This window comes from Hemiscyllium ocellatum, chromosome 7, assembly GCF_020745735.1.
Source record: "Hemiscyllium ocellatum isolate sHemOce1 chromosome 7, sHemOce1.pat.X.cur, whole genome shotgun sequence".
In the NCBI taxonomy this organism is placed as follows: domain Eukaryota; kingdom Metazoa; phylum Chordata; class Chondrichthyes; order Orectolobiformes; family Hemiscylliidae; genus Hemiscyllium; species Hemiscyllium ocellatum.
Genome location: NC_083407.1, coordinates 49,764,219 through 49,789,528, shown reverse-complemented (window position 1 = coordinate 49,789,528; position 25,310 = coordinate 49,764,219). Strand labels below are relative to the sequence as shown.

At 39.6% G+C, this 25,310-nt stretch overlaps 1 protein-coding gene across 4 annotated transcripts in view; it reads left to right on the top strand.

Annotated features, from left to right (window-relative positions):
- The first annotated feature begins 1,343 nt into the window (after positions 1–1,343).
- The window catches only part of scn1laa (sodium channel, voltage-gated, type I-like, alpha), a 159,968-nt gene continuing 136,001 nt past the window's right edge, over positions 1,344–25,310 (top strand). For 3 of the 4 annotated variants that reach the window (XM_060827176.1, XM_060827174.1, XM_060827172.1), the window contains exons 1-6: positions 1,344–1,607; positions 6,591–6,709; positions 16,263–16,352; positions 17,260–17,388; positions 18,033–18,124; positions 20,351–20,608. In XM_060827176.1, coding sequence (XP_060683159.1) covers positions 1,344–1,607; positions 6,591–6,709; positions 16,263–16,352; positions 17,260–17,388; positions 18,033–18,124; positions 20,351–20,608 — 952 coding nt within the window. The remainder of the gene's footprint in view (positions 1,608–6,590; positions 6,710–16,262; positions 16,353–17,259; positions 17,389–18,032; positions 18,125–20,350; positions 20,609–25,310) is intronic. The other variant, XM_060827175.1, reaches the window with a different exon arrangement.

Here is a 25,310-nt window from a genome sequence, read left to right as displayed (position 1 = left end):
ATTATCTGAATGGTGGCAGTTTAGGAAGAGGTGAGGTGCAATGAGACCTGGGTGGTTGGCATTGGTGCAACAGGCAGTGAGGAAAGCTAATGACATGCTGGCCCTCATACTGAGAGAGGATTTGAGTGTTGGAGTAAGGATGTCTGCAGTTATACAGGGCCTTGGTGAGGTCACATCTTGAGTGCACTTTGGTCAGAAGAACATTGACAAACAATATAAAATAGGTGGCTACGATTCTAAAAGGGGTGCAAACGCAGAAGATCCTGGGTGTATATGAACGTCGTTTATTGCAAGTGTAGAGAGTAGTAAATAAAGCATATAGTGTTCTTGGCTTTATTAATAAAGCCACAGAGTACAAGAACAAGTAGTGTTGTATACACATTTGTTAGAACTCAGCTGGAGTACTGTGTATAGTTGTGAGCACAACATTATGGGAAAGACGTGAATTCATTGGAGAGAATTCAGAAGTGATTTATAAGAATAGCTTCAGGAATTGGTAACTTCAGTTATGAGGATATATTGAAGAAGTTGGGACTGCTCTCCTTACAGGAACAAAAACTGAGAGGACATTTGATGGGAATTTTCAAAATTATGAGCCGACAGGACAGATTCTGGATCAGTGGTGCTGGAAGAGCACAGCAGTTCAGGCAGCATTAGAGGAGGAAAACTTCTTCAAGGCAGGCATAGGGGAGGAAAACTTCTTCAAGGCAGGCATAGAGGAGGAGGGCTTTTGCCCGAAACGTCGATTTCGCTGCACTTTGGATGCTGCCTGAACTGCTGTGCTCTTCCAGCACCACTGATCCAGGACCCATGGGCTATCATTCTTATTAAGAATTGTGACTCAGGCAATGCCCAGTTAATTGGTCATTGCCAGGAAAATACTTCTCTGGATCCTGTTACCTACCTCAATACGTTTTCTTTCTTGCATTTGGTTGAGACCCTGCAGTCAGAGCCACCTTTGGAAAGATTTCACCTGTTGTCTCCAGATAAAGATTGGGGCCAGAGAGAATTCTTTACAATGTAAATGGCGATGCAAGTAACATAAACACATGTTTAATTTATTCTAAGCAGCAAAAAGTAATATAACATTAAATTCTAAAATTGAAAATCGAGGTACAAGTGTGCTGCAAGTCAGAAATAAAACAATAAAAATGTGTGTTGTTTGAGAGAATCCTGAAATAAAACAGTTGTAAGTTGATTCCAAATACTTTATTCTGTGCAGTGGTAGGCATTCTGTAAATAGGTTTGAATTGAAATATGTTTTGAAGTAATTATTTTATTTTAATCCAGAACATCCTTACGTAAGAGGCTAGAGGGTAATTTCCAAGGTGCACAATGAAAAGATGGCGCAGCCACTGCTTGCACCACCAGGACCAGATAGCCTCCGCCTTTTTACCCGAGAATCTCTTGCAAATATTGAGAGATGCATTGCAGAGGAAAAAGCCAAGAAACCCAAGGACCAACATGGGGATGACGATGAAAATGGCCCAAAACCAAATCGTGATTTGGAAGCCGGTAAAACGTTACCATATATTTATGGTGACATACCTCCAGGGATGGTGTCTGAGCCAATGGAAGACCTGGACCCATTTTACAGCACACAAAAAGTGAGTGTTTGATCAGATTTTTGAATGAATGTGCATCTGCAGTAGCATGAACAGTTTTATCGTTTTGAGATTTTTTTTCTTGATTTGTCTTTTTTTTAAAAAATCTGCCTGCATATAATATGATTGCTGTTATATTATCAATAATTACATCTATAATAATTAGCAATAATTAGGCACGAATCTTCCAAGTCATTGTATGTGTGGAAAAATGGGATATGAAGTTTCAAAAGTGTTACTTGTGCAGAATTGATCTTGTTTAATTTCTCAATTAATTCTTACAGTTGTCTATTAAGACTTTGTTTTTTTATCAGGAAACTAAAATGAAGGTTAAGTTTGTTCTGTTATTGCTGCTGGGAATACATTTCACTTTCTAGGTGGTGAATAATTAGTTTTGGAAAGCTTCTACCTCTTACGTGTAGTTGGAATATGACCCTGAACGCAATGAATGAGCTTCTTGTGAATCCTAGGCATCCACAAATCTCTATAATCATCCTCTTTCTGTGATTTGAAAATTTTTTTCCTGTTGTTGAGCCAGTTCTCCCATACTTCCATATTGCCGTGCTTTGGTTCTCTATTACACTCTTGCACTTTCCTCTCTTTTTTTAAACTGCCTTGTTACTCTCTGTTTTTCAGTGCAAGTTGAAATTGGGAATTCTTAGAATGGACTGTTGGTTCACTTTTGCGGCTTTAAATGTGATAGTGAAATCAACAATGATTTGCTCTTTAAAATTTTCCCTTAACTTCTCTTTCTCAATTTATTTTGACAGTCTGTTGAAAATGTGCAGAGAAGCAGAGTTCATGTTTTGAGCCCAGTGACATTGGTCAGAACACTGGACTCGAAATACAGTAGCACCTCGACTTACAAACTTAATCCGTTCCGGGATCCTGTTCGCTAATCGAAAAGCTTGCGAACTGAATAATTTTTTCCCATTGTTCGGATAGCATAAGAATGCTTGGACGTAGCAACGAACGCTGTTCACAGCGCACATGCCAAAGACGAACTGAAAGAGATCATGCGGGGCCCGAGAGCTTTTGCATTCAACCAACGCATAGCAAAGCAGGACAATGAAACCACATGGTCGCACATGGGTTTTTTGCGTTCATACCTTCGTATGTACATTGAAGCAAAATTTTACGTACAATCCTGTTCGTAAACTGATTTGTTCGTGAACAGGGTTGTTCGTATGTCGAGGCGCTACTGTATTAATTCCGTTTTTCTCTACATAGATGCTGCCAGACCTCCTTGGTTTCTCCAGCAATTTCAATTTTTCTTCCAGATTTTTCTAACATCTGCAGTTCTTCATTTTACTTTACTCTCAAAAATGTTATTGACTGTGCTTTCAGCTTCCTCCTTTAATCTTTTCCACTTCCCACTTGACATCATCGTCAATAAAGATATTCTTCTGACTGAGGAACTTTAACGTGCAAGTCATATTTACAATTTTGCTGATATTCATCCAGTCACAGTAGGTTCATTTATATGTTTGTCTGCATTGAAGATTTTAAGTTTTTGTCTCTGAACGGTGTGGCGTCAGTAACTTAGATTGGCAGCATGGTGGCTCAGTGGTTTGTACTGCTGTCTCACAGTGTGAGGGACCTGGGTTCAATTCCACCCTTGGTCTTTGTGGAGTTTGCATATTCTCCCTCTGTCTGCATGGACTTTCTCCCACAGCCCAAAGTGCAAGTTAGGTTGATTGACCATGCTAACTTAACAATAGTGTTCAGGGATGTGTAGGTTATGTGCGCTAGCCATGGGAAATGCGGGGTTACAGGGATAGAGTAGGGAGGTGGGCCTGGGTGGGATGTTCTTCGGAGAGTTGGAGAGGACGTTTTGGACTAAATGACCTACTTCCACACTGTAGGAATTCTATGGGTACAATTTGTCATATAACCAGATTTGGCTATGATACAAAGCTAATGGGAAACTTAGTTGTGAGATGGATGCAAAAGAATGCGGGCTTCTTAAATGGTGGCAATAACTGAAGGTATGCAGACATATGGTGAATTGAAACTGCTCGTTTTGGCAGGAAAATGGAAAAACAGAATTTTTTTAAAAACTGAAAGATGAGTAGTTGCTACATTTTGGCTGTCCTTTATGGATACATCACAGAAAGTTGGCATGCTGACACGTGAAAGCAATGAATAAAGTAAGTGGTATGCCAGCTTTTATTCTCAGTGTTGAAATATAGGAGTAAAAACGTCTTAGCGCAGTCATAGAATGCCTACAGCCAGCCATTCAGCCCATCGAGTCCACACAAACCCTTCAAAGCACATCCCACTCAGACAAGCCCTGTTGTCCCTGTAACCCAGCATTTCCCATGGCTAACCCACCTAGCCTGCACACTATGGGCAATTTAACATGGCCAATCCACCTGCACATGTTTGGACTGTGGGAAGAAACTGGAACATCCAGAAGAAACCCTTATAGACACGAGGATAATATGCAAACTCCACACAGTCTCCCAAGGGTGGAATTAAACCCAGGTATCTGGCACAATGAGGCAGCAGTGCTAACCACTGAGCCCCCATGCCACCCTTGAATTTGGTGAAACCTCTCTATAGTACTGCATACAATTTTGATATCCTTACACAAGGAAATATATACTTAACTTAGATAAATGTAAGAAAGACTTACTGGGGCTTGCCAATGAGAAGGGACTGAATAGAATGGGCTTAGATTCTCTGGAATAATGAGAATAAAATGTGATTCAGTTGAAATGTGTACATTTTTACAATTTTTAATATAAAGACTGCAAGGCTGGTTCTTTGAGTGAGGAGCTCAAAATTGAAGGTCATAATCTCAAGATTGGAAATTTTGGACTGAGATTAAGAGAAATACCTTCAGTTAAGATTGGAAATCTCTGAAATCCTGTATTCCAAAGGGTTTGATGAATGTATCTAATACTATGATTTACAGATGCATGGCTACTCAGTGAAGATAGGAACAAGTTTGGAAAGTGTAACTGATGTGCACATTCTGTAATGATCACACTGAATGATAGAGCAGATCAATAGGCTGAAACAAACACAGAAAATGTTGGAGAAACTTAGGTCTGGCAGTATCTGTGGAGAGAGAAACAAAGTTAATATTTCAAGTCTGACATAACTTCTCCAGAACTCAAATTGGACTTTAAATGTTAACTCTGCTTCTCGCTCCACAGATGCTTCCAGAGCTGTTGAGTTTCTCCAACACGTTAAGGGATGTTTGTTTCAGATATCCAGCATTCACATTTTGATTTTATTTATGATAAAATGTCTCTCTGGCCCATAGTGTCTCCATCTACTCTGAATACTTATATTTTTAACCAGTCCAAAATTTTTGAAATATATCTGCAAAGTATTGAACATAACAAAATGATTTGAAAATGTGGGATGAGTTAGAAGTCATTTTTTGCAAATAAGCATTTCTTCTGAAGGGATGATAAATAATAATTTTGCTTAGCGACCATGTGGATACATGCTTCCAGAATTTGATTTCGATATAGCTTTTGCACACTGCATGTTCCATCTAAATGGTACTTTCTAGAATAATTGTTAGCCTCATTCAACCTAAATTGAAAATGAATTATTGAAATGAATTTTTTAGTTTTTGAAATGTTTTTACATATTAGATTAGATTAGACTTACAGTGTGGAAACAGGCCCTTCGGCCCAACAAGTCCACACCGACCCGCCGAAGCGAAACCCACCCATACCCCTACATTTACCCCTTACCTAACACTACGGGCAATTTAGCATGGCCAATTCACCTGACCCGCACATCTTTGGACTGTGGGAGGAAACCGGAGCACCCGGAGGAAACCCACGCTGACACGGGGAGAACATGCAAACTCCACACAGTCAGTCGCCTGAGTCGGGAACTGAACCCGGGTCTCAGGCGCTGTGAGGCAGCAGTGCTAACCACTGTGCCACCGTGCCGCCCTTTATATTTTCTTGAATTAATAATTTATTTTTGAATACTGGGGCGGGATAGTGACTCAGTGGTTATTACTGCAACCTCAGAGCAGAGGGAAGAAGTGAGATCTGCAGATGCTAGAGATCAGAGTCAAGGCTGTGGTGCGGAAAAGCACAGGAGGCAGGCAGCATCCAATGAAGGGCTTATGCCCGAAACATTAATTCTCCTGCTCCTCTGATGCTAACTGGCCTGCTGCGCTTTTCCTGTGCCACATTCTCAACTGCAACCTCAGTGCACCGGAAACTCAGGTTTGATTCTGCCTTCGGATGACTGTCTTAGAGGAGCTTGTATATTCTCCCTGTGTTTGTTTCGGTTTCCTCCTATGGTCCAAAGATGTGCAAGTTAGTTTGATTAGCCATGCTAAATTGTCCCTCAGTGTCCAGTAATGTGCAGGCTAGGTGGATTAGCCATGAGAAATGCAGGATAGGAGGGTAGGGGGCTGTGTCTTGGTGAGCTGCTCTTCAGAGGGCCGCTGTAGGCTTAGTAGGCCAAATAGCCTGCCCCCACACAGTAGGAATCCTATGATTCCGTATAGATAATGAATATAAATAGAGTTTCTAATTACTTTCTTGATGCCGTAATAAGAGGCAAAATCAAAGCTTGTTGCCCACCTCTAATTGCCTTTGAACTGAGTGACACACTGTTTCAGAGGGCAGTTAACATTGTTGTGGAACAAAAGTCACATGTAGGCCAAACCAGGTAAAGATGGCTAATTTCCTTTCCTTAAGAACATTCATGAATCTGATGCATTTTTACAATAATCAGTAACAGTTTAAAAGTCACCACTACTGAGACTTACTTTATATTCATTGCATTTAAATTTCAAATCTGCCATGGAGGGATTTCAACCCATATCCCCAGCACATTAGCATAGGCCTCTGAATGTTTTACCCAGCGGTATCACCACTACATTATCTTCCCCAACATTTCCGTATTCAGAGGGTTTATGTGAGAAAATTTGTAAAATGTATGATATACATTATTGGTAACATTTATTGTTCTAATGATCACTTTCTTTTTCCTTTACAGACCTTTATAGTATTGAACAAAGGGAAGGCAATCTTCCGATTTAGTGCCACACCTGCCTTGTACATTTTAAGTCCTTTCAATCCATTAAGGAAATTAGCTATTAAGATTTTGGTACATTCATATCCTTTATGCATTCTATTATTAATATTTAAGTACCTTTGTATGTGTTAACAAACTGCTGCCTCCTATTTCGCCATGATATGTACAGTGAGTCAAAACTGTTGAGATCTTCACACGGTCAACTAGTGATGTGTGTACTGTTTTTAATAATTCAATGATGCCAGTTATTCAGACTTAGGATAGCAGCGTTTGTAGGTTTGTACGCAAAAATAATCTCAAATATATCAGAAAGAGGCGGGATCCAAGAAAGGACTATTTTGTCTGAATGTTCTTATTGTTTACATCGCACAGCTGTACATTTTTCTTGAGTGGCATTTGAAGTGCACCAAACGATAAAAATATACAGAGGTCTTCTCCCAAAAACAATAATTCTGAGACCTTGTCAGCAGTTGTCCATTATGGACAGTGAAATTATTACAGTCAAGCCAGAGCCTGCCATTGCCTAGTTGCAGGGTCTCAATGGTACCACTGTAGGACTGCCACTGTAGCTCCAGAAGAGTAGCTCAACGATCTGACCATCAGTTGTTAATGTAAGCCAAAAAAGACGTGAAGAAGTATAACATAAAGTAATTGAGGTCTTGATTGTAGCACAAGAAAGCTAACAAAATACCTTATGTATTTGTTGAAATAAGGGTGCTCATATCATTGATTTCCCAGGTCTGGCACCACGTTTCCCATGACACGCTGCATAGGATAGTCATATTGTTTTTTATTGAATCATTACATTTTGTGTATATAACCATAAATAGTCCTCCAGAGTGGAGTGTATGGTATGACAGAAGTTTATGTAACTCAGTTTACAAATTGCAAGTGACAGTTCTCTTGATACCCATATTGTCCATGACTGGGATCTGATCTCTGCCTTTGCTGCCATTTCAATATAGTGGATAAAGAAGTAAAGACATATTGTGCAGGAAGTAATAGTAGAACATCAAATGCTGTCAATGCAGAAAATCTAAACTATAAACAGAAAAGGACAGAAACACTCAGCAGGCTGGGCAGTATCTGTAGGGGAGAAGTGAACTTAATTTTTCAGGTTGAAGACCTTTCATCAAAGTTGGGATAAATTAGAGATGCAAGATGTTTTAAGCAACTGAAAGAAGGGTTGATGGGTAAAGAGCAAAAGAGAAAGTCTGTGAAAGGGTGGAAGGCAGGAAAGATTAAATGTCAAAAAAAGATTGATGATGCAAGACTAAAGGAAGGAATGGTAGAGTTCAACCAATACCTAACTTTTCCATCATTTTCTAATCTCCCCATTCGAAATCATTGGAAATACATCCAAACGCTGACAACTATCGGTATAATGATGTTATGTGCATCAGGGTCAGTCTGCTTTTTGTATTCAAACAAACTCTCTGGACTGAAGTGACCTCCTTACCCATGAGAGGTTATGTGTTAGATCCTTTTGTTGATGGTTGGTATTCTTGCTCACATTCATCTTATCTCGAATTAGCATGTCATCATTGACACTCACTCGCTAATGATTATGATTGTCCCTCTGGTAGTCTACGTCACTAGACATATGATCTTTGGGTCATTGTCTGGCTGATGCGCTTGACCTAGAGCCAAATCTCTGACCACACATTTGGCAGATGTTTGCAGTAGGCAAAACTGGACCTTGACCTTGAGGTCACTGGCATTCCTTTCTCCACTTCCTCTTGCCAATGAGTGTTTCCAAAGAATTGTGTCCTTTCATACAGGAGTTTTCTCTGAGCCAGTTTCTTCTGAATGATGGTATCCCATGTGTTGACATCTATGTCGCATTTCTTGAGGGAAGTCTTCAGGGAGTCTTTGGAATGCTTCCTTTGACCCCCTCTCATTCAAGTGACTTCCTTCAACTGAGCAAAGAAAATTTGCTTTGGCAGTCAGGACTCAGGTATCTTAAGCATGTGGCCAGCACAGTGGAGTTGGTTTTAGATGATTATGCCTTCACGCTGGCTACTTCAAGGATGCTAGTGTTAATGTGCCAATCCTCGCAGCTGATGGGAAGAATCTGTCTCAAACAACACGATCTTAGTACTTTTCAAGGGTCTTGAGGTGGCGTTTATATGTAGTCAGAGTGATCTAGAAGAGTCTGAAGGATGGTTGGCTTTTCTGCAGAAGCTTGATATCAGCACGGATATCACAATCATTGAAGACTCTTCGCCCATGGCATACGAAGGTCACGCTTGTGAGTTGAATACAATGTTTAATCTCCACACCGATGTCAGCCTGAGATGAGAAACAGTTTCCCAGGTATGGGAGGATTGAGAGATTTCTCCATTTATTGTAATGGAGGGATAGACTGGAACTTGACCTCGAATGGGTTGGTAATGGATTTGAGTTTTCTTAAGGTTGAGACTGAGACCAATTGCCTCGAAGAATCTTGACCTCTAAGTATTCTGACATAATACCATCGGTTTGGACTGTTATAGCATCAGAGAGACATACAACACTGAAACAGATACAATGCTGATATCCTGAATTAATCTAGTCCCATTTGCTAGCATTTGGATCATATCCCTCTAAACCCTTCCTTTTCATATACCCATTCAGGTCTCTTTTAGATTAGTAATTGTACCAGCCTCCAAAACCACCTCTGGGAGCACATTCCATACACGCACCACCCACTGCATGAAAAAGTTGCCACTTCAGTCCCTTTTAAAACTTCCTCCTCTCACCTTAAACCTCTGCTGTCCAGGGAAAATACCTTGTCTATTTATCCTGTCCATGCCCTCATGACTTTATAAACTTAGAGTCATAGAGTCATTGAGATGTACAGCATGGAAACAGACCCTTTGGTCCAACCCGTTCATGCTGACCTGATATCCCAACCCATTCTAGTCCCACCTGCCAGCACCCGGCCCATGTCCCTCCAAACTCTTCCTATTCATATACCCATCCAAGTGCCTCTTAAATGTTGCAATTGTACCAGCCTCCACCACTTCCTCTGGCAGCTCATTCCATACATCCTCTGTGTGAAAAAGTTGCCCCTTAGGTCTCTTTTATATCTTTCCTCTCTCACCCCTAAACCTATGCCCTCTAGTTCTGGACTCTCCGACCCCAGGGAAAAGACTTTGCCTATTTACCCTATCCATGCCCCTCATAATTTTGTAAACCTTGTTAAGGTCACCACTCAGCCTCTGTTGCTCCAGGGAAAACAGCCCCAGCCTATTCACCTCTCCCTGTAGCTCAAATTCTCCGACCATGGCAACATCCTTGTAAATCTTTTCTGAACCCTTTCAAGTTTCACAACATCCTTCCTATAGGAGGGAGACCAGGATTGCACACAATATTCCAAAAGCGGTCTAACCAATGACCTCTACAGCTGCAACATGACCTCCCAATGCCTATACTTAATGCACTGACCAATAAAGGCAAGCATGCCAAATGCCTTCTTCATTATCCCATCTACCTGCGACTCCACTTTCAAGGAATTATGAACCTGCACACCAAGGTCTCTTTGTTCTGCAGCACTTCCCAGGACCTTACCATTAAATACCTAAGTCCTGCTCTGATTTGCCTTTTCAAAATACAGTACCCCACATTAATCTAAATTAAACTCCATCTGCCACTCCTCAGCCTTTTGGCCCATCTGATCAAGATCCCATTGTACTCTGGGGTAATTTTCTGCATTGTCCATTACGCCTCCAATTTTGGTGTCATCTGCAAACTTACTGACTGTACCTCCTATGTTCACATCCAAATCATTTGTATAAATGACACAAGGTGGTGTACCCAGCACCAATCCTTGTGGAACTCTACAGGTCATAGGCCTCCAGTCAGAAAAGCAACTCTCCTCCACCACCCTCTATCTTCTAAATTTGAGCCAGTTGTATAGCCAGTTGTGTAGCGACTAGTTCTCCCACTATTCCATGAGATCTTGCTAACCAGTCTACCATGAGGAACCTTGTCAAACGCTTTACTCAAGTCCATCTAGATCACTTCCACGGCTTTGCCATCATCAATTCTCTTTGTTACTTCTTCAAAAAAAACTCAATCAAGTATGTGAGACATGATTTCCCATGCATAAAGCAAGCTTAACTATCCCTCATCAGTACTTGCCTTTCCAAACACATGTAAATCCAGTCCCACAGGATTCCCTCCAACAACTTGCCCATCGTAGATGTCCTGCTCACTGGTCTATAGCTTTTCCCTGCCACCTTTATAAAATAGTGGCACAACGTTAGGCAGCCTCCAATCTTCTGGTGCCTCACCTGTGACTATCAATGATACAAATATCTCAGCAAGGGGCCCAGAAATCATTTCCTTAGCTTTTGTTGTGGACATCTTTCAAGGAGGGGATAGTAGATATTGATGAATTTCACTTGGCAGGCAGCCCTTGACAGGGTCTTCCATAGCACTTCCCGATTAAATAGTCTTGACCAGGTTGCTGAAGGCCTCGTGGAATGTTTTGTGTTGATTCTGGCATTTCTCTTGGATTTGCTGAGCACTGAAAAATCATGCCCTTAGTTCCATGATTTGGTTGGAAGCTCCACTGGATTTCCTTGGAGACTGGTAGAAAGTGTATAATGAGGATTCCAGGAATGACCTTCCCAGTGATGGAGATCAGGGAGATTCCTTTGTAGTCCCCACAGTCCACTTTGTCTCCTTCCTTGAAGATGGCCAGCATTCCTGACAATGGCAGAATTTCCTTTTGTTCCAGATTCTTGGGAAAAATTAATGCAGATGACAGGTAGGCTCTGCTCCTCCAAGTTGGAAAATCTCCACTGGAATCCTATCTCCTCCCGCAGTTTTTTTCTGTTATTCAAGTGTCTACTGGCAGCTTCAATTTTTGCCACACTAGAAAGGAGTCCAAGATCATTTCTGATGAGGCGGAAGATTTTTTCAAACACATCCTCATTGAAACTTATATCACAGTTTAGGAGTTCCTTACAGTATTCTGTTCATCAGAGGCTGATGTTTTCTTAATCTGTAATAAGGGTTCCATTCTACACTGATTTGACGCCAAGTGTGTTGGGTCCATATATTACGTGTCTTGGTGGCACTGAAGAAACTCTGGGTGTTATGCTTGTCAACAAGTGGTTGCAATGCTGTAGCTTTCTCAGTCCACCATTTGTCTTGATTTTCCTTGTTCTTCTTCATAATTCTACCTTTGCTGTTTGAGTTCTCCTCTTTACCTTGCTGGTGATATTGTTTTGCTAGAGAAGGGGAGCTTTCCTCTTGTCAATGCTTGGTAGGCAAACTGAGCTCTTTCATTCTTCAGGAGAGGGTTCTGATCTCACTGTCTTTTATCAGAAAATGCCCATTTGCTAAGTGCTAAAGTAAAAATAAAGCTAGAGATGATACAAATAACATCCCAAAAATAACTTTAAATCAGGAACTGTAAGGGCCAAAAGAATTTAGTAAAATTACAGCAGGGAAGTAATGCTGAGCAAATTGTTGCAGCGGAATCTGAAAATTCCCTGGATCCTGGTGGATTTCATCCTTAGACCTTAGAAGGTGTGGTTAGTGAGGGAATTGATGTGGTGCTGGTCTTAGTTTTCCAAAGTCAGTAGACTTGGGGTGGGGGCAGGATGTTCAATTTGATTGGAAGAAAGTGACTTGTTTAACTTCTTTAAAATCTTCATTGTTCAAAAAGGAAGGGAGACAGAAAGCAGAAAACTATCAGTTAGCTTAACATGTGTAATAAAAAATAAGAAGCTGTTATTAAAGATCATACTCTTTACAGTTTTGGACTCCTTATTTAAGGAAGGGTGGAAACCCATTGGAAGTGTTTCAATAGAGATTTATTGGATTGATATGTAAAATTGTTTTGCTTTGTTATGATGGAAGGTGAGATAGTCTGAGATTATTTTCAGAGAAGTTTAGAAGAATGAAGAGTGAATTCAAAATATAAAAAATAAGAACAGCAGTGTGCTATTTCATCCTTGGAGCCTACCCAGCCATTCAATATAGTCATGGCTGGTCATCCAAAGTAGAACCATGTTCCTGTTTTCACCCCATATCCTTTGTTGTCTTTAGCCCTAAGAATGATATTTAATTCCTTCTTGTAGACATTCAATGTTTTTGCCTCAACTGTTTTCTGTGGTAGAGAATCCCACAGTCTCACCACTTTTTGGGTGAAGAAATTGCTCTTCCTCTCAATCCTAAATGGCTTACCCTGTATTCTTAGACTGTAACCCTGGCTCAGGATTCTCCAATCATCGGAATATCCTTCCTATGTTTATCTTATCAAGTCTTGTTAGAATTTCGTAGGCTTCTCTGAGACCTCACCTCAGTCATTCTTCTAAACTCCAGTGAATGTAGTTCCACCTGATCCAGCCTTTCCTCACTTCATATGTCAGTTCTGCATACCAGGAATCCGTCTGCTAAAATTTCATTTTACTGCTTCCATAAGCAAAACATTCTTCCCCAGATAAGAAGACTAAAACTGCACACAGTACTCCAGTTATGGTCTCCCTAAAGCCCTACTCAATTACAGTAAGGCAGTCTTACTCCTGTACTCAAATCCTTTCACTATGAAAGCCTATACAACATTTGCCTTCTCCAATGCTTCCTGCACCTACATGCTTGCTTTCAGTAGCTGTATAGAGAAACCTTGCCTTTTCCCAATCTACAGCCATTCAAATAATAATCTGTCTTCCTGATTTTGCTACCAAATTGAATGACCTCACACTTAGCCACATAATATTTCACTCACTCAATCAACTAGTCCAAGTCACACTGAAGCCTCTCTGCATCCTCCTGACAGTTAATCTTTCCACCCAGCTTTGTGTCATGTACAATTTTGGAGGTATTGCATTTAGGTCCCGCATCTAAATCATTAATGTAAATTTTAAATAGCTGATGCCAAGCACCAATCTCTTTGGTACCCCGCAGGTAACCGATTGATCTGTAGACGATGTGCTGTTTATTCCTACTTTTTGTTTTCTGTCTGCCAACCAATGCTCTGTCAATGTCAGTGCACTATCCCCAATTCCATGTGTTTTAATTTTACCTGCCAAGCTCTTGCATGGCTTTAATATATCAAATACCTTATGAAAGTCCAAGTAAAGCACAACCACTGCTTCCCTCTGGTCAGGTCTACTGGTGACATCCTCAAAATATTCCAATAGATTTGTCAAACATGATTTCCTTTTGGATACCCATGTTCTATCCAATCCTGTCATTGTTTTTCAACTTAGATAAGTCTGAAGTGTATAAAAGTCTGCATGCCTTGACAAGGTCAAAGTGGAAATAATTTTTTTTCCTTTTGTGGCTGAAACTAGAACTAGGCAACATAGTTTAAAATTAGGGACCACCTTAGATAAATGCATTTTTATCCTCTAAGAATTCTATGACTTTGAAAATATTTGTTTCAGAAGATGATGCAGGCAAAATCATTGACTGCTTTTTAGGAAGCAGAAAGCTTATTGTTTAGCAAGAGAATGAAAGGTTATTGGGAATAGGTTGAACTGGGGAATTCAGAAAACACAATAGATCAGCCATAATCTTACTAAATGACAGAGCATACCCAATGGGCTGAATGGCCTACTGCTGCTAATTTGTCTGATGTATGATGTATTTAGAGATGTGGGGTATTTAGAGATGTTCAGGGTAATAAGATTGAGTCAACATTATGAAAGGTAAATCATTAGTGCCGAACTTGGTGGAGTTCTTCAAGAAGGTGTAATATGCTGTAGATACATGGAAAATAGTAGATATACTGTAATTTTGATTTCCACAAGGCATTTGTCTCGATGCCAAATTGAAATTTATTGTGGAATTTAAAGCACTCATGGTATCTGGGTAACATAGTGGCATATATAGATTAGCTAACTGTCAGAAAACCAGGAGAATGCATAAATAGATCATTTCTGATTGGCATGATGTAATCCGTGTTGTGCCACAGAAATCAGAGGTGGATCTACAAATGTTACAATTCATATAAATGGCTCAGATGAAGTGACAGGACATATGGATGCTTATAACATGATAGGTAAGAAACTAATTTGTTAAGCGGTTAAAGGAGGCTAAAAATCTAGAATTGTCATGTAATTTCACAAAGATCAAGCATATGAAATATGCTGGGGGAGAAAATGTGAAATTGTCCATTTTGACAAGCTGGAAGAAGGAAAAAGGAAGCATAATGGTGAGAGATTGAAGAGCACTAATTTGCAGAGGTACAGAGTGTCCTTTTGTACGAATTGCGAAGAGTTAGACTGTACTTCTAGCAAGTATTTCACAAAGATAATAGTGTGTTCTTATTTATTACAAGAAGAATTGAAGAAAAGTCTGGAGGTTATGCTTCGGTTTTATAGTACATTGGTGAAACCACATAGAGTTATAGAGTCATAGAGATGTGCAGCACAGAAACAGACCTTTCAGTCCAACTCGACCATGCCAACCAGATTTCCCAACCTAATCTAGTCCCACTTGCCAGCACCCAGCCCTTTGAACCCTTCCTATTCATATACACATCCAGATGTCTTTGAAATGTTGCAACTGTACCAGCTTCCACCACTTCCTCTGACAGCTCATTCCATACACATACCATCCTTTGCGTGAAAAAGTTGCCCCTTAGGTCTCTTTTATATCTTGCCCCTCTCACCCTAAACTTATGCCTTTTAGCTTTGGACTCTGCCACCCAAGGGAAAAGACTTTGTCTATTTATCCTGTCCATGCCCCACATCTGGAATACTGTTTACAGTAACTTTATTTAAGGGATGCAAATGCATTGGAAGTGTTTCAGAGAAGGTTTACTAACATAATACTGGGAATGGTTCAAGTTCTCCAATGGGGAAACGTTGAACAGGCTTGGCTTTTACCTGCTGGAATTTAGAAGAGAAAGAGCCAACTTGATTGACGCATTTAAAATCCTGAGGGGAATTGAAAAGGCAGAATATTTTGTGGAAAGAATGATTCCTTTCCTGGGTGCCTCTAATTCTCAGGACCGCAGTTTCCCAAAATACAATGTTGCTCATTTAAAATAGAAATGAGGAGAATTCTTTTCTCAAAGAGCAGAGTAAGTGTTTGAAACCTTGTTCCACAAAAGGCAGTAGAAGCTGAGTCCTTGAATGTCTTTTTTAAGGCAGAGGTAACCAGATCTTGATCTTGATGCAAAAGATTATTGATGTTAGGCAGGCATGTAAAGTAATCAAATCAGCGATGATATTGTTCAGTGACGAAGCAGGCAAGAGGGGCTCTCTTGCCTACTATTGCCCCACCTTTGGTCCCTGTTAGCAGGGGTTGTCAATTGTCCATGGGCTAGGGAAGGGAAAAAAAAGCCTTTTATTTGATAATTGCATGTTGGATGATATCACTGTCAGCACTGTGATGCATCCTTGTTTTGAATAGTCTAGCAATTTACTATATCTGTGTTAACTGAGAAGAATAGCGTTTAAACTTGATTAATTAAAGGTGGTCAGCACTCATAGAATTGCATCATAGTTTATATTGCCTTCAGGGCAACCAAGCAAAGGAAGAAAATAAAAATACAATTACAATGACCAAAGTGAAAGACCAAACATTATTGTTGTATGTTTATATAAGTTATTGTTCCCAACCTAATTAAAATGTGACAAAGTCAAAAATGCATTGTTATGTCTGGTTTCCTTGACTAAATCTTACATTGTTCAGCATGCTTATCATGTGCACTATTATGACCAATTGTGTGTTTATGACCCTGTATAATCCTCCAGACTGGACGAAGAATGTAGAGTAAGTGTATAGTTCTCTGCATACTATTTTTCAAATGTGTATTAACAAGCAAAATAATACAGTATCTATTGTGTTGAACATGAATCCAATGTAAAATGAATTCCTTGATCTATAAGGACATTTAATTTTAAATAAGTTGCCTTAAACTCTATTCATTTCCATGTTTGGTCATCTCTTTTGTGGAACCTTAACATGTGCCTATCAGACATTCATATAGATAACATCTGTTGTCCTACTTTTATCCATCCATCCTGTTCTTGACACCTGCAAAATCTCAACCAAATTTACAATTATCAACTTATCTCTCATTCCTTTGATGTCTACCTGACTTTATATTTAAAGCCTTGATTTTAATTCTACATCCTCTCTCCTCTTTTTCTCTGTCTCCTCCTCTCCCCCTCTCTCTTAAGTCAAATATCAAATTAACCAATTTGCAAAATATTTCCTAATCATTAGATCAATAATTCTGTTTGTTATTCTTCACTAAATCAAGCATAATCTTATTTATTGTCAGTGTGAAAAAAAATTTCAATGTACTGTCTTGAATACTTGATAGAATTCTTTCCTTTACTAATATTTAGTGGATATATTTAGTAATATTCATTAAACAGGTTTACTTTACAAGGAGAGTAACTTGTTAGAATATATTGGAAGTCCTTCACGGTCTCTTCAATTTAATTGAGACTCAAGACTCTGCAATTAACCTGGAAATGACTAAGAAAAGAAAAAGAATTTTGCTCAAGAATGTCATTATATTTAATGTAATAGAACTGAAGGGTATTCTTACATCAGAAATGAATAATTAGTATCACAGTTTTTATACCTTGAGATTTGTGGAAGCTTCCCTTTTCATAATATTTGCCAGTTAAATGACTGAACAGCTTTTTTATTGTTATAATTCCATTAGGTACACCTTCACTGGTATTTACACATTTGAATCGCTTATAAAAATTCTTGCAAGGGGCTTCTGTATAGATCATTTCACTTTTCTCCGTGATCCATGGAACTGGCTGGATTTCAGTGTCATCCTTATGGCGTAAGTATTGACTAAAAGAGTCAAGATTGCTAATTTCAATTGGGGCCACCATTGTAGGCATATCTGTAGAATAACATTTCAAAATATAGCATTGTATAATGTGTTGATTTGTTTATGATAATCAGCAAAAGCACTTCCACCATGGTTTCTTCTTAGTCAAGAAACTTTCAGCCCAATTATTTAAGAAGTATATTGCTCATTTATTTATAATACTGTCATCACTCCATTGATCACTTAGCGACTGAGTGTACATCACGTGCAAAAATGAACTGTCATGCCCAGAAAGCACCCACCTTTGATCCTTAGGTACTGGGGGTTGTCAGATGTCCTTGTTTTAGGAATGGAAAATAAATTTACAAATTGCATGTTGGATGATCAACAGTCCATATCAACACTGATGTATCCATATTTTGAATAGTCTGGTAATTTATAATGTCTGGGTTTAACATGAAGAATAGCATTTAAACTTGATTAATTGAGGGCGATCAACACTCATGGAATTGCACAATAACTTACATTATCTTCACCACAATCAAACAAAGGAAGAAAATAAAAATACAATTATTATGACCAAATGAAAGACCAAACATTGTAGTATATTAAAATTTGTTGAAAGCTGAAATAACTGTGATTTAATTCTACAGGTATGTAACAGAATTTGTAAACCTAGGCAATGTTTCAGCTCTTCGAACTTTCAGAGTATTGAGAGCTTTGAAAACTATTTCTGTAATACCAGGTAAGGAGTAATTGGTGTAAGGTGCTAGCAGGCCCCATGTATCTCCAGCTGTATCGATGTGTCCTGTCATTGTATTTGTGTGTGCCCTCCCCTATTACAGATATGTGACAGAGTTTGTGAACCTGGGCAATGTCTCAGCATTGAGAACATTCAGAGTTCTCCGAGCATTGAAAACAATTTCAGTCATTCCAGGTGAGAGCTAGGCTAAGCGTTATGGCTGGTCTTTCTTCTTTGCAATTTTAAAAAAAAACACAAAGCCAGAATCAAATTTTTAAAAAGTTTATAGGATTCCTTGCTTTTGTTTTTTTTTGTTGTGTATTGAGTATATTTCTTGCATGAGAAATTGTAATATCCAGCATGAGTGGTTTTCAACATGTGATGTTTAGTTTTCCCTTCCCTATTCTGCGGATTACTCACTGTATTCTGAAAATGTTCTTTGTTGAAAATATGGTCTTTTTCTATAATCAAATTGAAAACTGAGACTGAAAAGGTTACTGAATCATACGCAAATCAGGAGATGAGGAAACAAAGTACTATACATCAGCATGATGAATGCATGAAAGCTTCCGCAATTTAAGGCATCCCTTTGTTCTCCAAAGCCTTAAAACTTTTATAACACCTCCTTGATGTGTGGGGATTTGGAGATGGCCATTGTGTGTGCCCATTAATAGGTTATGGCAATAGCATGAGACAGATCCAATTTAGATTGGTCACTGTTCAAAGTTAGAAAATCTTTATCATATATTTTACCTGCAGTAATATACATACTTAGGGCTGGGTGTTCAAAGTGTGGTTGTGAATTCAAAGTCTGGCTAACTTATTAGTCCTGATCTCATACCACACTGATATTGTTTATTTATCTGCATTTTGAAATATAAATATCTTAATTGAGCCAGGGGAAAGTTTAGTGCCCATGTATTGATGCCAAATGTTACTAGAAGGTATGAGTGGATAGCAGAGCATCAGCACTAAAGGTATTTGATAGTCATGATGGGCTCTACGAATGGCATTACTGAAGTGAGTAGGTTGTACCTTTGAAGGACAGTAGTCTCATGACATAGAAATGTGGACACATGGCTAAAAATGAGATAAAGAGCAAAGTTCAGCACAAGAGGCTCCGGTCCCAAAATAATTCATCAAAAAAGAAATTCCAACTTCTTCTCACATTAAACCTAACAATTGAAAACTATTTCAGCTCGAAATTGGCAATTCTCACCCACTCTCCTTGCCTCATTAACAAGTTTCTTTCAGAAGGCAATTTCTCATCAATCTGCTCAGAGATGTTATGACACTCTTCTGGAGGAGGTGAGATTTGAACACAGGCCTCCTATCTAGAAGTAAAGACACTAGTACTACACCATAACAGCCATAGTTTCTTTAGGAATTTAAAAGGCCATTAATTGGAGGCAAGTGGGTTCCCAGTTCCCCACCCACCAAACAAGTGCCTTACCTTTGAAATTCGAAGCACATCTTGAAAGTTCGTTGATCCACAACATCTTTTGGGATTGTGATTTTCAAAAGTCACCTGCATCAAGTCCCACTGGCAATTGAACATCTGACGTTTTGTCTCTGATTGTTGTGTATATTTGACCTAGAGATCTTTAGTGCTTGGACATTCTAAATCTCCTTGATTAACAACCTTCGATGCTGGAATGATTTGAGTCTCAGACGATTGCTCATATTTGGCCAGTTTGAATGATTTTTAATGATATATAATTTGTCAAACCAAATCCAATAATTAAAAGCAATTTTAAAGTTCAGCACTCAAAACTTAAGGTGTGTTATTAAAAGTTGTTTCACAAGTTTTAGGTTTGGAGAAATCATTACAAAGCACCTTTCATTTGATTGCATTTATCATTATAGTTATAATTTCAGAGTTGGTGAGATGAATGAATTCACAAAAGGCAAAACATGAAACGAAATTGAATTGATTGAAACAAGCAGCTTACAGTTACATTCTTACCCATTCACAATGTACATGAAGTTCCATTCAACTACAGTAAAGCTAGAAATTTCCTATTGTTACTCTAATATATCAGATCATTAATTTGCTATCAGCCTAGTTTCAGCAAACTCTCATTAAGTGTATGTTTACTCTGGCGATTTATCTTTTGCATGAGATTGAATGATGAGAGTATGAGAAGAACTGAAGGTTTATTGATAATTTATTTATTTAATGTACTTGCTATCAAAAATAATTACAGAAATCTTTTATGTTTCTTTCAGGCCTCAAAACCATCGTGGGTGCTCTGATCCAGTCAGTGAAGAAGTTGTCCGATGTAATGATTCTGACTGTTTTTTGTTTGAGCGTGTTTGCACTAATAGGGCTGCAACTATTCATGGGAAACCTAAAACATAAATGTGTGCGATGGCCACCACCTGACAGCTATTTCATTCCAGCTAACAGATCTTTAAGCCTGAATGATACGATGACAAATGAGACAGAATTCATATTCAACTATGAAGAATACATTGAAGATGATCGTAAGAACTTAATGTTCATATTAGTATCTTTCTCTAGACGTAATTCAGTCATGCATCCATTCTATGTTAGTTCTTTGTTTTGAAGTCAAAGATGAATAAAGAGTTTTAGAAAAGATTTCTAATGTATAATGTGAGAGTAAAATTGATTGGTGAATGCAGATGAAAAGAACTGTGTTGCTTTATTCATCTTGACAATGTTTAAAGAGCAGAACAAATATTACTTTTAAAGGAAGTTTTCATTCAGTGTCTCAGTGTTTTTATCCACTGTTAAATGTGAGCTTTAATGGTTGAAGGCTATAGTTTGTTCAGTTGTGTTTGGAGATACTCTGGCTTGAATTGGTAGCTTCCATTGATGCATGTATGTGCATTTTGGGTAAAGTTCAAGTCATGCCTAAATATGCTGAAAATGTGTTGCTGGTCAAAGCACAGCAGGCCAGGCAGCATCTCAGGAATAGAGAATTCGACGTTTCGAGCATAAGCCCTTCATCAGGAATGGTGCCACCTGTGGTTGGATGTAGCCTGGCCTTTACTTCCAGAAACCAGATCAGCTGTTGTTCCACACATTGATAAAATCTGGTTAGATGACATCAGGCCACAAATTCACTGATTTTTCCATAATATGGAAGTTGGGCAGGCATCAAAATCAGAGGTCTGCCCACTATTTTACAAAAAATGAACAAGTTATTAAGCATGTTACCAAACCAATAAGTATTTTACTCACACCACAAAGTGGCAGTTGTGTGGAAAACCTGGTCAGTGATATTAATTTTCTTTTAATCATGGCATGCTTTAAAGATGTAAATGTTGCAAGGGAGACTAGCAGATCAGGACTTTGCTGGTGCTGCTAAGGTTCTTTTTCATTGCACTCAGACTGTATTAGAACATCTCTTTGGGAAGAGAGACAAACAGGAAGTGCTGCAAACAAAGTTGTGCAGAATAACATTTCCTAAAGCAATCACCCGTTCCAATGGAAGGTCCCCTCCAGTATAAGGAAACAGAGGAGAGAATCTGCTCATGGCCAAGTGTCCCGGAAATTGTGTAATCTGCTAATGATCAAGAGCCCGCAATAGGAAACAAAAGCAGGCAGACTGACACTGTTCTGCAGAGTATACTTTCAAAGGTTGTCTTACCCCCAGAGTTAGTGGCAGAGAACATTGCAGCTCTCCATGGAGATAGCTGCATTAACCAGTGGGATGCTGGCTATAGAGAAATCATCAAAGTCTGATGGAAAACATTTAAATCTATCCAAAAGCTTTGCAGATCATAGTGGTTCTGAACTTTTTTTGCCACAGGGTCCTTCCATGTGTAATCTGGAGACCAGGGTAGGATCACAGCTAATGGTCCTTCTGTGCATAACATAAAGAACTTTGTAGGTGCAATGTTCAGGTATACCCATGCGTTTATCTCATTTAACAAGGGCACTGTTAGTCAAGCAGACAAGCCAAAGGCTTTGCCACCATTGCTGGATTTCTAAAGGGCCAAGGCATACAGATTGAACACATGCAATCATTGAAGCACATTGTGGACAGCCAGAAGCATTGGTTAACAGTGAATGATGTGTTTCCATTAATGTTTAGCTTGCATGTGACCACAGAAAACAGCTATTACAAGTGCTATCCTGGCAACAGTTACAATGCTTACACATTTGGCCACTCTCAAGAGCCAAGGATGACCATGGGCCCAAAGTGTTTGGATGCCTAGCTGCTAAGCAATAAGGGCTTCTATCTAAGGAGATGACTAATAGCAGTAACTCTCTTAAGCATATTAACTATTTCATAGAATTCCTACAGTGTGGAAACAGGCCCTTTGGCCCAACAAGTCTACATCGACCCTCCGAAGAGTAACCCACCCAGACCCATTCCCTATTTTCCTGTATTTACTCCTCAACAATGCACCTAACCTACACATCACTAAACACTATGAGCAATTTAGCGTGGCTAGTTCAGCTAACCTGCACAACTTTGGATTTGGGAGGAAACGGGAACACCCGGAGGAAACCCATGCAGACACTGGGAGAATGTGCAAACTCCACACAGCCCAAGGCTGGAATCGAGCCCAGGTCTCTGGTGCTATGAAGCAGCAGTGCTAACCACTGAGCCACCATGCTGAACTTGGGAGAAGGTTTAACAATTGTCATGCATCCACCAGGACCAAGAGTGTAGAAGCTATTGGTTAGCACCTGCTGCATAGATAACTTTGGTCATTGTACTCAAAACTTGGCCCAGGACATAGCTATTTCTGTGATACAAATATTGATCAGTATTGCTGGAATAAGGGTTTAGTGAGAGAGAGGAACTAATACAAATCTATATTGGTAGAGGAGTGATGATGAAGAAATTTATAGAATTGAAGGCTGCGCATCCAGAATCTGTCACCTGATGAGTGGACTTCAGAGGGTCATAATAAGTCTGGGGCTCAGCGTCCAGTTGACTCTAGCAACATTCTGACTGCAGATGTCTGCACTAACTCAGTCTCTGATAGCTGGTCTTATGATTCTAATATGCTTTCATCAAGGTGTTGATCCCTTACAACTAGTTGTGTGTGCCTACTGAGGATTGTGTACCTGTACAAGGTGCGGAGCAAGGACATGATGGTCAATGATACTTCTTCTTCCACCCTAGAGGCTCAAAGTGGCTGCAGCTAGCTATGTTTCATCTGTACTGTTAAAAAAAACAAAGACATGAGAGGCATCATCGTCATACGTGCCAGTATTTGAATCTAGAACATAGAACCTTGCAGCGCAGTACAAGCCTTTGGCCCTTGATGTTGTGCTGACCTGTGAAACCATACCGAAGCCCATCTAACTTACACTATTCCATTTTTGTTCATATGCCTATCCAATGACCATTTAAATGCCCTTAAAGTTAGCAAGTCGACAATTGTTGCAGGCAGTGTACTCCATGCCCCTACTACTCTCTGAATAAAGAAACTACTGCTAACGTCTGTCCCATATCTACCACCCCTCAATTTAAAGCTATGTCCCCTCATACTAGTCATCACCATCCGAGGAAAAAGGCTCTGACTGTCCACCCTATCTAACCCTCTGATTATCTTATATGTCTCAGTTAAGTCACCTCTCAACCTTCTTCTCTCCAACCAAAATAGCCTTAAGTCACTCAGCCTTTCCTCGTAAGACCATCTCTCCATACCAGGCAACATTCAGTAAACCTCCTCTGAATCCTTTCCAAAGCTTCCACATCTTTCCTATAATGTGGTGACCAGAACTGTACACTATACTCAAAGTGCACCCATACCAGAGTTTTGTACAGCTGCAACATGGTTCCAAAACACAATCCCTTGAGTAATAAAAGCTAACACACCATATAACTTCTTAACATACCTAACAACTTGGGTGACAACTTTCAAGGATTAAGTCTTAAGTCTTTCAGTTCAGAGACACTCCTTTGTCCCTGAATTCTACAAATCTTCAAAGTCAAAACACATCAAACCAACTTCCCTGACAGCTTCCAATTTCCCCAAACAGTACAGCATTGTTTGCAAGAATTTCAAACAAGCAGCTTTGTTGTTTCACCAACCTGTGACCTGTCTCCAACATCAATTTGACCAGCGATTCTGCTACAATCATTATGCTACTGGAGAGGACTGTCAATGAATTGAGAATGGCCAAGTTGCACGTCCTTTTCAGGTCTCAGCAGATCAAAGAGCATTATGCTCCCTGTTCTCTTGTCAAGAAAGCAGTTAATTGTTATGATGATGTTGTACTACAATTGTGTTTTCAAATATGAGGTCAACTTTACTTAGATGGCACTCAAACTTTCTCACTGCCTCTTGCCAATTATCAGGTATTGCAGTTCACTATCAAGACCCCAGTTGCTGTACAGAGTATCATGTCTGTGCCATGTTGCCTACCACACTTGGGCAATACATTAGGTCACTCTGCATTTGAGGCACTTCGCAACTGCATACATTTGCATACCACTCTATCTCAAAGGTAATTGAGCCATTTCCAACACTACAGTCAGATTCTTCAGATGACGTCTTATTTGCTTACCTCTGCTGCAGTCAGTATTGAAAATAGACAGGCAGGAGGCTGGTTTGGTTTAGCTGAGAAGTCTGTCCCAAACCTCCCCTCCCCACCCCAGCTGACAAAACAATCTTCTGCATATTGCTTGTGGCCTGGAGGTGGAGTTGCAGGGGTCACTGCCAAACTGTGAGTGCATCCTGCTTCTGGCCCCCTAAACAGGTGGTGGATCCATTCTTTTCTCCATCTGTGGAGAGACAAAGAGTGTTAAAGGATTGAATTTGTGCCTTTTCTGAGATATTTGGTACTCATAAGAGTTACAATTTCCATTCTTCCCTAGCCTGGGTTCTGAATGATCCACAACAAGCAAAATAGCTATCACAAATTGCATACATACCCTGACCTTCTGCAATAGCTCGATGGATTTAAAACTGTTCTTGTGAAAAGGCTTGAGCCTCTAAATATTGAGCTCCCCGGTGCAGGTGCCAAGGGTGCCTCTGAATGAGCAACTGCAACACAGTTCCAGCACCTTGCCTGTCTCCCTGTCCCCAGATGGCCCACTTTGCCTGATTGATTGGGTGCTCTTCACAGCTTTCCTTGAGGTACTTTGCCATCTTCCTGTAGGGCAGCTGTTAATTGGACCAAAAACACATTATTAGGTGCCTTGAGAAGGTTGGGTGGGAATTGGTTACTTAGTCTGTTTTTAAACGTGAAATGCAT